The sequence below is a fragment of the Heloderma suspectum genome, chromosome 4, assembly GCF_057233095.1.
Source record: "Heloderma suspectum isolate Gila_16-S chromosome 4, 16-S_ref, whole genome shotgun sequence".
NCBI lineage: Eukaryota > Metazoa > Chordata > Lepidosauria > Squamata > Helodermatidae > Heloderma > Heloderma suspectum.
In genome coordinates this window covers 86,708,258-86,723,147 of record NC_139461.1, presented here as the reverse complement: position 1 = coordinate 86,723,147, position 14,890 = coordinate 86,708,258, and the positions used below count along the sequence as shown (strand labels likewise).

The 14,890-nt window shown below is 44.4% G+C and overlaps 1 protein-coding gene across 1 annotated transcript; it reads right to left on the bottom strand.

The window, feature by feature from the left end:
• Nucleotides 1-914: 914 nt before the first annotated feature.
• CIDEA (cell death inducing DFFA like effector a) lies at nucleotides 915-14,598 on the bottom strand. Its single transcript, XM_084849875.1, has 5 exons — nucleotides 14,502-14,598; nucleotides 10,340-10,496; nucleotides 7,453-7,599; nucleotides 6,360-6,544; nucleotides 915-1,684 (listed from the first exon to the last, which is right to left on the bottom strand). The coding sequence occupies exons 1-5, from the start codon at nucleotides 14,543-14,545 to the stop codon at nucleotides 1,558-1,560; spliced, it is 660 nt and encodes a 219-aa protein (XP_084706001.1). The 5' UTR covers nucleotides 14,546-14,598; the 3' UTR covers nucleotides 915-1,557.
• Between the last annotated feature and the right edge of the window lie 292 nt (nucleotides 14,599-14,890).

The following is a 14,890-nucleotide window of genomic DNA, read 5'->3' as shown; positions in this document are numbered from 1 at the left end:
CTATATACGCCTCCTTGAGTTCCATGAAGAGATTCTATATAAATGCAGCTAACAAGACAGCACTGTGATGACAATTTAGGGCCAAGCTTCAGAATCCAGCACACTTTCTCTTATAACAGCCATAATGCTTTTATCCTCTCCTGCCAGGACTACATAATAAGCTTACTTCCATTTGTTACATGGTCAGCTGATGACAACAAACAGCATTGCTTCCTTTGTTTCCAGTTGTCACTGCCATTTCATCTTTCCACAGTGCCTGTTCCTGGAGATTTGCCATAACTCCAGTTTTAAGAGAAGCTTTCTTAAAGAAATATGGGGAGAAAGGGCACAAAAGTTTGAGCAAGTCCTACTGATCAGATGTGCTCCAACCCAAAAGCACCTGGAACTGATAAGCCAGTGGCTCATTGCATCTAACAGGAGGATTCCCTACATTCAGCCTATACCAAGTTGCAATAACACCTACAGAAGTGTGGCCAGAAAAAGAGGCTGCAGTGGGCGCTAGCCTGTTTCCCTTGCAATCCTGCTTTGCTCCCTCTTTAAGCCCTGTCTCCTCCCCTCTGTTCTTTGAAGACACTCCAGGTCCTGTCCACTCACTCCCTTTACTTACACCAACTGTTTCTCATTTTTGTATGCCCACAGACAGTCTGGATCCTTTTTTGCCAGACCTGTTAAACATAGTAGTCATTGCACCTTTCCTTAGTGCAGGGCGTGCTAGGTCTAAGGTGAAGGCGGGGACTGGTGTTACACTAGCTGATCTGCCTAAAGTGCAACTTCCTTTCGATGTTCTCCTATACAATTGGAAGGGATGGGGAGGTGAGGAGGGTATATGGTGCTCCCCAGCACAGTCTACTTTTCCCTTCCTGGCAAAGCAGTTCGAGAAAAGGCACGAGGGAGAAAATTCTTATACAAATGTTAAGACATGTCAAGACCCAGCAGCTTGTGTTTTTATTCATTAAGCCAACTCCAACCAAGACAAATGCTTTCCCCTATTGAAAGCAGGTTAATCTTTAGACTACCAACAACTATGACAAGTGTGCTTGAACTACTAAGGCAAGGCACAGCGGCAATTTCTGAAAAGCAAGGCATAACACTGTCGTTTTAAATACTGGAAACTGGGTATTTTATTCACAGGTTAGCAAAAGTGAAAGAGTTTTAAGAGGTAGCTGAAGTTAGTGTTAAGCTTCTACACAAAGTCACAGACTCCAATCAGAATTTGCGACATGGCTGTTCACACAGTGATCAATGAAGAGAGCCATCTGTTGATACAAGTCGGTAAGTGCCTGCTTGCCATGCACAGCACTTCGTTTTGGAAGTTTATGGCACAAGAACTCTGCTTAAATACCTTTCACTGCATTAAAAAGACTCCAATCATATTTACAGTAATGACATCATTATCTTAAATAAAAACCTGAACATGAGAGGAAGGCTAGTTTAGTTATACAGTGATCATTTGAGTGCTAAACTGAGACATTTAATACGCGAAATGATGTTTACCCCCCAAATGTGTCAAGTTTCTGCTGGACAACCAGTACTAAAAGGCTCTTCTGCTCATTTTAGTTAATGTTTTGCATCTGTAAGCAGATCTTCTTCATAGTCGCCCATTAACTGTAGCACATATGTTCCCGTGTAGAGAAGGAGTTGTCCTGTTATTTGTGCAACATGTGACAGAAATCGAAGTATCCTCCTGCAAAGATGACAACATTTAACTTAGTCAGAAGTCAGACCCATTGCATAAGAGCACGCATGCACACACACTCTACCCCTTCCGGTCATGCATGATTTATGCCAGCACACACTGGAGCAACAAAGCTTCCTTCCAATGTACACTTGCTTCCAGATTGTGCATAGTCCTGACATATCGACAAGGAACTGTGGGGATACAGCAGCAGCCTTAATGCACATGCTATGCCCTACCATCATGCACTGGGCTGCTTGCCAATACCTCAGTGGGGGATTCCTAGTTGAATCAGGGCTGCTTCCCAAGTTTTATCTTATATTAGTTAAGAAGCCCAACGCACTTTTGTGTGTGCAAGGATCATGTACATGTTTACTCTGTGCTTATGAGACCAACATCCCACCCCCTGTCCTGAAATTCCCATACTGGGCTATTTTAGTAATAAATTGAGATCCTGATTACTGACATAAGCACTGCAATAAGCCACCTTTGATTCATTACTTTCCCTGGCATTTGTGAAGAGCCTAATAACTAGGAGTTTACTTGAGCAATTTGATGGTTAGCATTTCATGGCCTTGCAGAAATTCACATCATCTCAAGAAGTTCTAGGATATGTTTTAGAACACACTGTCCTAGAACAGTAGCAGTTGTACTCTACTTGCTTTCCAGTTCAGCACAACTGGAGACATATGGCCATCACAAGCCACTCAGGTTTTGTTCCTTCCACTTAAGGCCAAACTAAATGTTCATCTAACCACACACGGACATTCAAATTGGGACCATTACACTCCGGGAAGTAGGAGAGTTAACCCCCCCCCCCGTTTCCCCCCTGAAATTCCACACACAGGGATGAGGTAAAAAAGAAAAAAGTCTCAACTGGAGTCAATGGATGCTTTTCTTCTTCTTTTTCTATCATCTAGGGTGTGTGTGTGGAATTTTGAGGAAAACAAATGGGTGAGGGAACAGGTTTAATTCCCCACTCCCAGAGCACGGTGGTCCCAATCTGAATTGGAGCCAAACATGCTTACACAGGAGTAAGTAAAACTATCATGCATAGTTACACCGTGCATTATTAGGAGAATGTTTTGTCTGACCCTTAGAATCTGAAGAGGAATGCTCCAGGAGTGAAGAAAAAAAAAATGAAATGCCCATCTCCTAGGGTGACCATGTTAGAAGCCTGGTTTCACACAAAAGGCTGATCTTCCCCTTTTCTGAATACTAGCAGTCTGCAGAAGACTGGATTTTGAAGTGTTGTCCATGAAGGGACTATGGGTGGATAGTTCTCATGTCTAAGGAGATGGGATCTAAAAAGTTTGGCATGGGGCTGCACTCCTCCTGAGAAGAGCAGGTTTGCAGCTTGGGGATTCACCTGGATCCAGCTTTGCCACTAGAGGACCAAGCAGCCTCTGTGGTGTGGCATGCATTTATTAGTTACGGCTGGTTCTCAAGCTGCAGCCACTCCTGCAAAGGGATAGGTCCAACCAGAAGTCTACCAGAGCGTGGATTACAGCAAGGTGGTATACATGGGTTGCCTTGAAGGTGGCTCAGAAGCTTCAGTTAGTAGAGTAGTGCTGCCAGAATTTTGACTATATTATGCTACTTTTGAAAGAGCTGCACTGCACCCCTTTTCACTTCTGAGCCCAATTCAATGTGCTATCACCTTTAAATCCCTAAGAGGCTTGAGTTCCAGATACCTGAAGGAGCATCTGTTCCCACATCATCCTGCCTGCGTTCCAGATCCTCTGCTGATGACCTCCACGTGTGTCCACTGTCTGAGACAAGTTGGATGTCAACAAGAGGGGGCCTCTTTAGCTGTGGCACCCCAGTTATGGAATACCCTCCCCAAGGAGGCTTGCCTGGCACCAACATTGTTATCTTTCATGTGTCAAGTAAGGGTTTAAGATGGATAGTTTTTGAGTTTTGCTCTAGTTTTTATCTGCTGCCTTTTACTATTGCTGTGCTTGTGTAGTTCTGAACAGTCGCAGAATTTTGATATAGAGCAATAAGTATGTCAACATAAAAATTTACTAGCATTAAAAAAAGTTTCTATCATGCTGAATACCAAGATAGTGATCCTTTTGCAGCAGTCCTAAGTGTGTTTATTTCATAGTCAAGTTCTCTTGAAGACAGCTAGGCTCATGTTTGCTTATAAAGACTGTTAAAGTAAATTATTGTCCAAGACAAATTGTCCAATTGCTCCCTCCTACTAGACCTAGGATTAATACACAGTAGATCAGGCCAGTAGCCTGACTTAATAGCTCCAAAGCTACTCTTTCTAGAGAAAAGCCACTATCCCAAGTTGACTACACAAAGATGTTGCTATATGCACAAGAGGTTTTTTTCAATAGCATTTCCTGCTTCACTTACAGTGTAAGTCCCACACTGTCCCGGGAAATTTGTTGTCATTGCACTTCAGTAATAAATGTATATTCGTTCAGCGCTCATTTGAGAAGTTGTGGGCACTATCCCCAACTAGTGTCTCAAAAGAGTCAGAGACTTCAAACACCGTCAGGTTTCATCATAGGGAAGCTTGCCAGTTCCCTCATATTCATCTTATCCAAGCTCTTAGGCAGGACACCATATGTAAGTGTCATTAGGTGCTGCTTGCCAAGCATCATTTGCAAACTAGATCAAGACTACTGAGCTCCTGAGATTTGATTTCATCAATCTGAGAAGTGTTTTTAGGAGACTTATTGCTTTACTGAAGTAACTTTCTGCTCGTCATTATGGAAATGGTGGATTTAGTATTTCAGCTATGATAAACTCCTTTATACCACAACATTTAAGAATTCATCTTTGACATTTAGTTGTTATATCCTGCATTATCTGTGTAGTATTGGTATAGGGTCTTTCAAGGACAGGTATTGGGCCTGGTGCTATTTAATTTGTTTATAAATGATCTTGAGTTAGGGGTGAGTAGTGAGGTAGTCAGGTTTGCCAACACCAGATTATTCAGAGTGGTAAAACCAAAGAGATTGTGAAGAGCTCCAAAACGATATTTCCAAAATGGGGGAACATACAATAAAATGGCAAATGCTATTCACTGTTAGTGTAAAGTGATGCACGCTGGGGCAAAAAAAAATAATTAAATCCTCTAACTTCAAATTTATGCTGATGGGGTCTGAGCTGGCAATGGCTGACAAGATTTTAGTTGTAGCAGAGGGCTCAATAAAAGAGTTGACGTAGTGTGTATCAGTTGTGAAAGAGCCAAATACCACGCTAGGGGTTATTAGAGAAAGGACTGAAAATAAGAATGCCAATATTGTCAGGTCTTTATACAAATCTATGGTGCACCCACATGGAGTACTGTGTATAGCTCTGATCACAGCCTAGAAAGAATATTGTAGAGCTGGAAAAAGCATAGAAAAGGGCAACCAAAATGATCGACGGGAGGAATTCCTCCCTTATAGTAAAATATTACAATGTTTGGAGCATTGTTTAGTTTAGAAAAAAAAGGGCTGGGATGGAAAGGACATGATAGAGCTCTATAAAATTATGCATCGCATAGTGTGGAGAGAGAGGGGGGGGGGAGATACTCCCCCCAGCTTCTGTCAACATATTGGAACCTGGGGTCATCCAATGAAGCTGAATGGCGGAAGATTCAGGACATACAAAAGTATTTATTCATACAGCTCATAGTGAACTATAGAGTTAACTACCACAAAATGTGGTGACAATCACCAATCTAGACGGCTCTAAAAGTGGGTAAAGCAATCAATGGCTACAAGTTATGATGGCTAAGCACTACTCTCCAGGATCAGAGGAAGTAAGCTTCTGAAGACCAGTTGCTAAACAACAGCTGGAGAGAGGGGTATTGCCCTCATGTCAAGCTTGTGGGCTTCCCATATGTCAGGGTGGAAACTGAGCCCAGAGAGCCCCAGAGCAGTTCTGATTCTGAGGAGGAACAGCAATCCGTGGGAGTGGAGCCAGCTCATCCCTTACAGGCTCAGCACCTGGCAGAGATTCCTCCTGCCGGTATTCCAGAGATAGTTAGTGACCCGGGTAGTAAGAGAGTGTGGGAGGGGGGCTTCTTAGACGCTCAACGCAGACGCAAAGAGTGACGAGCGATGGAGAGCGTGGAAAGGAGGCGTAGCGCCCGTTTGGCGCACAAGCAACGGCCGCCTCCCATGGACCCAAGGGAAAGAGGGAGGATCTCTCCCTAGTCCATAAGTTCTGGGTCTTCAAGGGACTCTCTTTCAAACGGGGATCAACTGCCTGCCTGAAGCTTAGTCCACATTGCTGTTCCTTGCTTTAGCCGCTGGTGATTAGCATCTGAAAGAGACATTAAGCTGTAATGGAATTAAAGCTTTAAAAAGAATTCCCTTTCGTCTGTGTCTTGAGTTGGCTATTGGAATCTACTGAGCGAGGCCGCCAAGGCGTTCCTGACACCATATGCATCTGGTTGACCACTGTGAGAAACAAGATACTGGACTAGATAGGCCTTTGTTCTGATCCAATAGGGCTCTTAAGAACTTTAGCCTGCTTAAGGTAGGAAGAAGACCCAAAATCACTTTAATGTAACTTATAGGCACCTACTGCCTTCTGTAAGTCCTTCCGTACGCCATATTTAGTATTTGCTAGATTTCTGACTATGCAAGTCAAAGAGAATCAGAAATGGTTTCTATTGGAATATCCCAGCTTATTTTGCTTGTATATCACATTGTTACTAGAAATGTATTCTTACCTCAGTATAGTCTTTGCTCCCATACACTTGATGTCATAGGACACAGAATAGATTTCATAGAAAGTAGCTTTGATGTTTAGACACCCAATGAAGTCCTTAGGATTCAGTTTGTACAAGTCCAAGGTGATATTTGCTACCCCCATTTTCTTTGGCTGCTGTACTGCTGCAATACCATAGTTTGGCCCCTAGATCAGAGGGCAGAAAAACATGCATGAAACATTAACCTTGTACCACCTGCATTTGTCCAGTAATCCTGGAATACTGGAGAATTCACTCCAATAGATGTAGATGGCAGGTATTTTGTACAGAGATGCTGTACTGAAAGTTGTGTGATGTTATACTCAATGGCTGAAACATTAATTTTATTATTAAAAATTGGCTGCCATGATTGAGAATAGCACTGACTAGCCATTGAACTACGACCAATCCACAAAAATATATTTCTAATTAAGTTTAAGGGTCCTTGGAAGTTCATGATTATTGGAACAGATTGTTTTTCTGTGTGGGAAATACTGTTCTCACCAAACATCAGATGAATGGTGGCTCTTCTACATAGAGCGTCTTGGAAGGAGGAGACATCGAAAAAGCTCACAAGTCTTAAGGATAGAAGATGCTAAAGGAACAGGCAACCAGAGTCTGGGAAAGAGAAGGACTATGGGCCAGTGAGCCAAGGGATCAGGGTGCGGAACTGGCAATCCTATGAAAGACATTTTACTGAATTTCAGGAACCAATCTGAACAAGCCAGAATTAAGAAAGGAGGCAAGGTAGACACTGTGCTACATTGTTCTGGGAACTCTTCTGTGGAACTCTAGGCCATTATGTTGACACCATAACACAAGGTGTTAATTCTCTTCCCAGCCTATGCTGGAAGAAATAGAAATACAGCCTTCTGAGAGTTAAAGCTGCTACTGCAGGCAGCATGCAAGACCAGGAGCAACCTTGGCCTGGCTCAGGAATTCCTTCTGTGGGGATGTATCTTGCGATGGCAGATATTAGGTTCTAGTAAGATCTAAACCTGCATTCCAATCCAGAAGCAGGTGGATGTACTCAGCTTGTTGTTTTCTGTGATCTACTTTAGAAAGCAACACTCACTGGCTTCCATTTCTGTCCCCTCTCCAGAAGCATGAAGTGTGTGTTGTCTCCCAGGGATTGGAAGAAGTCTTCTGTGTCCACCACTGTGCCATCTTCCTCCAGAACCAGTGTTATCAGTCCGGCAGTAATCATTAAGGCATCCAAGGCCTACAATAAATGCCCTATGTTGAAAGCAGTCCCATCTTGCACCCCCTCGAAATAATATACCATACATATGCATCTTCATTATTCAGCAGCTATACCATTCATGCATTGCAAATAACTTAGCCAGAAAAGATTAAGCTGTATTATCACCCAACATGAAGCCAAATGCTTTTGAAAGGAGACCATTTTGGAAGTCAGAGGTGTTAGGTGTTCCCGACTCTTGAAATGTTAGGGACAAGTTGTTCCATCTGCTCCAAAACCTACACTAAGTCAAAATCCCCCTAACAAAGCTGCTATTTGTGTCAGGAGGAAAGCATCCACTGGAGCTAATGGAAGGTTTCCTCCCAAAGGAAGTAACAGCTCTGAGAAGGGGCAATTTTGGAGAAGGACAATTGCACAGTGGTAGAGCACTTTCTGAATCCCTGGCATCTCCAGCTACAGCCAGGAAACACCACTGTCTGAAACCTTGGAGACCTACTGCCTTTCAGTGCAGACTGGCCTTCCCCAACCAGGTGCCCTCCAGATGTGCCAGACTACAACTCCCATCATCCTCTTGCCTGTGGGCACACTGAGCTGGAATGATGGGAGTTGAAGCCCAACACATCTAGAGGGCAGCAGGTTGGGGAAGGCCTTGGGTCCCCAGATGTTGGACTACAACTCCCACTATCCTTGATCATTGGCCATGCTGGCCGAGGATGTGCACATTCATTGCATGCCATTAGTGTCACATCAAGTTTGGTCCTGTTGGCACTCAAGCCCAATGATTTTAAAGCTGTGCTGCCAGGAAAAGGCCCATTAGTGACACTTGTGGTCGGCATTTTCTCCCACCCCCATACATACATGAGAAATGCCCTCTGTTACTAGGCTGACCATACGTACCATTTTAAACGTGACAGTACCATTTTTTCATATTTCCCAACCGTCCCGTCGTTTTAATATGTCAATTTTGTCCCATTTTTAATTTTTTGTAAAAAACGGAACGCGTTTATCATAAGGCTCTACGCTAATCAATGCGTGCAGTAAAACTACTATGGCGACGGAAGAGGAAGTTCCGTTTCCTTTATCTAGTCAGAGCCAGGCTTCTTGAGCTAGCGACGATCAGACGCCACCCCCTTGCTTGTCTGCAATGGCGGGGACTTCGAGAGGCGGTCAGTAAGCCCCATTCAGCATGTGGGAGCCAGAAGGGTGAGTCTTACTGTTATTTCTACCATCATTCTGCCCATAGAGATTCTTTCTGCCCTACATTCAGTTTGATTCGGACTTTTCAGACTCATATTTTGGTTCAACAGGCTGTTAGCTATTATTTTATTACAGCGGAACCCTCCGCTGTAATAAAAACTCCATCCCATTTTTGTCATCCCAATATCCCGTTTTTGTCTCAAGGAAATATGGTCAGCCTATCTATTACCCAATTACCCAAAGTACCTGAATGGTTTTACATTTATACCCCGCTTTTATTTCATGACTGAACTCGTGAAGCAACCTGAGTGAACTCCCAGGTATTCTCCCATCCAGGCACTGACCACAGCCAGACCTGCTTAGCTTCAATACATAGGAAGCTGCCTTATACCAAGTTAGACTATTGGTCCATCTAGCCCAGTACCGTGGACACTGACTGGCAGCAGTTCTACTGGGTTTCAGGCAAGGCTTTTTCCAGCCCCACCTAGAGATGCCAGGGATTGAACCTGGGGCCTTTGGCATGCAAAGCAGGCGCTCTACGAACTGGGCTACAGACCCTCCCATGTGCCTTATGCTCTGGGGGACCTGGTGGTGTGACTTCGTGCCATCCCCTACTTCCCTAATCTGCCTAGCCATGACAGTCGAGAGCCACTATACACCTCAGGATGGCAGACTTTAGGTCTATGGGATTCACGTTGTCTACTTAGAACCCCAAGGCCCACACACACAAGCCAGAGGCAAAATAGTGACTCAGGCACATACTAAGAATCAAGAAACAGGGTGCCTCTGAGTACATGCTCAGCCCAAGAACTTGGGCTCAGTAGCAGAACAAGACTCACAAGCCCTTTCATGTGAAAATTCACTCTTGGTTTTCACCAAACTTTTTTTCTTAGGTGATTTATTTAAGTGGGAACATTTTAACTGTTGCCAGCGTTTGACATGTGGGAGTCAGAACCCCTTGATGATCTAATGCAAATTACCCAGAGTTCTACCTTCTGCCCACATCTGCCCTAAACCTTTGCTTTCTGCAAGCAAGAGGGCACGTGGGGAGGATCGCCACAATTCTGCTTTACTTGCTAAATGGAAGAAGCATATTTAGCATCTAGCACTCCTATCGCTGCAGAAGAAGCAAACAGTACAGCTAGATTCGAAATGCTGCAGTAAAAAGAGGTTCTGCGTGTGATGCTGGCTTGGGGTTTGAGAGCCTCATGTGGGCACAGCAGCTATCCTGATACAGATCACTCTTCCCTTGCCACTGCTACAAGTGAGGAAAGAGTGATCTCTATCAGGATTGCTGCAGCAGGGCATTTGGCAGCAGCAGGGCATCGGGGCATGCATTGGGGGCTACAGTGCAAGCTGTGGGAGCAGCACATAGCCCCCCCCCCCCCCATGGGGGCGACATGAGGTCCCTGGGCCACGGTTTGTACACTCTTTCTCTGGAGAGTCTGAGCAGATACTTTTCCAGCCATTTGTCTAGACTCAAGAGCAGAGAGGTTTTTTTCATACAGGTCTGGAACAAGAAATTCAGGCATACCCAGGTGTATGCTTTTGAAGGGAGGCGTACCTTACTAATAAGCTCCTGTAGACTGCTGGCAACAACTCCTCTCCGACTGCTTCTGTCATGGTTACAAACACGGAAGGGCCGAGCTGCAGATGGAAGGGGAGCAAACAGGGTCTGTCTTGTTACTGATCCTACAGATGCTCCCACAGATAGTAGAGATCTAGAAGAGAAAGCATTCTTTAATTCAACATGCCTACTGTATGGCAAAACTTTAAATTAAGAAAGCCATATTTAATACTCAGTAGCAGTATGTGTACAGTTTAAGCCAGTCAACCGTTTTTCTCAGAAGTAGAGCAAGTGATGCATTGCTAAATGCACAGCTTCTTCCACAGGCTACTTACTCCAAAGTAAGTGATATTAAACTTAAGAGAAGGAGTGTTTTGAGCCAATGCTCATGAGACTGTTTTGGTTTGTAGTATCAACTATTTTGATCTACAGCCTATATATTCAAGAGAAGTTAAACTCTAGCAAACCTTTAGATTCTTGCCAATACCCACTTTTTGGTTTAGAAGGGAAAGTCTTACCTCAGGTTTTCATGTATTGCCTTCACCCTTTAGACCTAATGCTTGCTAAATGCCAAGACTAGAACGGCCTGGCATGATGCTCCCTGCTCTTCAGTTCCCTATATCCACAAGAGTCACATCCTCTTGAGGGGATATGAGGATATAGTGAGACGGGGATATCAACAGTTTGGGTACAATATCCACCACAATTGAAAAAATTGGCAATTATAATTTGTTACTGCTGACTGGGCACATTTTTTCCATTTAAGCTGATTTGCCTGGCATCTACCATATACTTTTGTCTCTCTCCTGTAAACTTAGTGTAGCTATCTATGTGGCAAAACATATCATAATAGATAGCATTTAAAAGGCAGTTAACCTTGAAATACCCTACAAAGAATTGACCCACTGCACAAAACTGAGGTGTGAAACTTGTCAGCAGGAGACCTGCCTACTTGTGAGTAGACATGCAGAGGCTTGATATTTGGGATGCTATTTGAATGTGCTTGAGGAGTAATTGACTACTGCTTACTTCTGAGTAGACATGCAGAAGCCTGGTCCTCCTTACATTTGAGTAGACTTTAAATAGTAATTATCACATTTGGCCTTGCCCACTCTGCCTTTGGTCCCACTCACAGATGGAATGTGGCCCCCAAGACCTCTCCCATTTTGTAATTTGGCCCTCAGGTTGAAAAAGCTTCCCCATCAGTTTTAATGGCAAGAAAAAAAACCCCATCCTACATAGGAAGCTAGCTGGCCAATTCCATACACTGTCCAATGTAATTTCTGCTGTAGTGCTTTCTATAGGTTGTCTATATAGGTCTTGGTTCAGATTAATTTTTAAGAGTTAGCCAGACACTTTGATTGCCAGTGGATACTTGACGTAGATCACACTGTACACATGCATTCAAGAACTTTGTTTAGGCAACGCAATGGAAGAATCATTACAACTTAAAGATTAGTGGCCTACATCCAACATCATGTTTTTGATTAGTTCAGTCATGATTAAGTCATTGGGCAAACACAGGCTTAAGAGTTCTTCCTTAAGTATCACAATTTCCCCATATTCTGTACATCTGTAGTTCTCATTTTTTAATTATGTAATTTTTAATTTGGCAGGGCAGAGTCAAGGCCTCATTTAGAGCACTGGGCTAGCTACTTTGCCTAGTCATACACATGTTTACATAAAACAAGAGTCTCCAATCTTTTTGGGTCAGTGGGCATATTTGGAATTTTGAGTGAATATCATCGACAATCTCACAAAATGGCTGCCATGGAGGGGGCTCACCCATTCACAAAATGGCTGTCACGGTGTAAATGGCTGGTCACTGAACACTCATTTCAAAGAAGGCAAACTGGTGAGAGACTAAAAGAAAAGTAACTTGCCTGAGAACCTAGTTACAAGACAGAGCTGGGGTATGAGCTCCAAAACACAAAACCACTGTTTTGAGCCAAAATAAAGATGGCACTGTAGGGTAGCAGTTTGCTTCGCTGCACACCAGCCTCTCAGTTAAAAAAAACTTAATAAAATAAATATCAGGAGGGTCAAGGGGGCTCAGTAGGCACCATCTTGGAGACCCCAGACGTAAAACAAGCCCATTGAATTCAATGGGGCAAACTGTCACACATGCCTGGGATTGCAGCCCTATAATACAATAACCTTGTTAGCAACTCTTTCACTATGAGAACCATATTAGTCCGCAGCCACCAAAAGATATGTAGCTTTCCGTTGAAATTCCGTTGCTGAAATTGTATTTCAGCACTACATTCAGAAGAGTTCCACAATGTACAACAGCAGAATGCCACTAACTTAATGGTTATTTACCCAAGGCTTACAGAACAGAGGTTTGCATAAACTTCATTATAGTTCAAACTATAAAGGCTGCCTAACTCAGTTAGCCTTGGGACTAGTTCATGTGACATTTATTTCCAGAAAGGCTTTGTTTCCCTGAAGGGTTCACAACCTTATGCAAAAAGTAATTTTATGAACATATTAGAAGATTGTGGCCAGAGTTATCAGTGGAGAAAAGCCAGGAAGAGGTCATAACCAGAGATTAAAGCCCATATGGCATCACATCTTGTAACTGAACTAGCTTTAAATACAGTGTTTTCAAAGATTAAGGACTCTAATATTAAACATGTTTACTTGGAAATAAGTCCCATTTATCTCAGTACTATGCAAATATGTGTTGTGTTTCTCTGCTTTTAAGTTTTTAAATTCTATGGGTTGAAGTGTTTTAAATTTTGCCTTGAGAGTCTTCAACTAAAAGGATGCAATTTTTTTTTAAAAAATGAATAAAAATAAGTAAATGAAACATGTATTCCCAACTTTTAATTGCATCTAGTATACTATACCAATTATTTTAAAAATCCTACAATGAATACCTATTGCAGTCACTTTCACATTAACCTTCACCAAGCTGCTAACAGGACAAAGGCTCAAAAGCAGTTCAAGATTAACATGCAAAAAACGAACATTCAACAGTTTCCAAAGTATTTCAAGAGCTCAACAGCTTTTCAAAAGGCTAGTTCACACCAAACCCCTCTTCAGCTGTACTCACAAGTCAGTTACTCCGACAAGAGGCTATTTTAAGGCAATAGGGAAGTATCATACTATGAGGGACGGACAGAAATACGGGGTTTTAGGTTAAGAAATAACACTACAGCGAGCCGGGTTGCCCTTTCTCGTCGTGCAGGCAGTCACGTTATCCTACAAGCGTAAGCACCACGTAGTAAGCTTTCTTCATATCCCATCATTCGAGCTCAGCGACGCACACATGGGTCCTTCACCCCCACCTTAATAATAAATTAAGGTATTCTAGTAAAATTGCTTGTTCACTTGAAAGCCGAGCCTATGTTGGAAAAGTGCTACTTAAAGCAATAGAACAGGGCGAACTTCTTGCCTAGAGGAAGGCATAGCAACACCGGCTGGTAGCAGTTACTCATTAGGCAACAAACGCCGCCCTCTCTCCTACAGGAGACAAAGCCGTTCCGCCCGGATTTAACCGGGAGCGGCGGCGGCGCGGTCGGGATTCCGGAGCGGCGTGGGGGAGGGAAAGACAGAGATGCCATATGGCGGCTAGAGTCGAAGGCGGCTTCCCAGGCAGGGGATTCAAGACCCTACAGGGGGAAAGGGGGCAGACGAGAGGATACTAGAGCTCAGCACCCACCCACACGACTCACCCTAAGCGTACTTTCTTAGCAATGCATAAGGGCCAAAACAGGAACAGTTTTAAATGTGTGTCGAGCAGCGATTTCTTCTTTCCGTTTTGACTCTGGAGTAGGCGCAGGGGGCTCGATGCCGATCTTAAAGCCCCCCCCCGTCCATGCAAAGGGCAGTATCCATAGTCCTATTTATAGAGTAGACCCATTGAAATAAATGGGACTTCAGTTAGCCATGTCCAGTTCATCTCAGTGGGCCTGCTCTAAGTAGGACTAACACTAGATACGACACGAAGGTCTCGATCCAGATCGGGGGCCCGGCCCTGGCTGCGCCTACTCTGGAGCAGAAACGAGAACAACGCCGTAGCCACCAGACACGTATTTCAACTGATGTCTGTTTCTGCTCCTACACCCCAGGTCGATATTGCGGGACGCGCCGCCGAGTAAACTTGCCCCGGAGCGCCCTGGGCCGTTCTAGCGCCGGCTAGAAGATGACTCACCGGAACAAAACCACGGCGTAATCGCGGGCGCTCTCCACGGCCATGGCGCGCCGCAGCGACTGCAAAGCTTCTCGCTGACGGCTTCCCAGCCAACAACACAACCCCCCCGGCACTCCCCCTTATGAGACGAGCCCCGTGGAACCGCCCCTCGAGGCAGTTCCGCCCCCCGGGGAGTCGCCGAGCGGGAGCGCCCGCTCCTCCGCCCCCAAGCTGGGGGAGCGGGATACGGCGCCTGTGCGCGCGGACAGGGCATGCTGCCGCAGGTCTCGCGGGGGTGGGGGCAGCTCGGGGCAGCTCAATCTCGGGGGCCGGTGGGGGTGGGGCCAGAGACGGCGCCCCCGCTGCATTCTGAATGTGCTGATTTTTCTTTTATTCATGTATGGGCATGA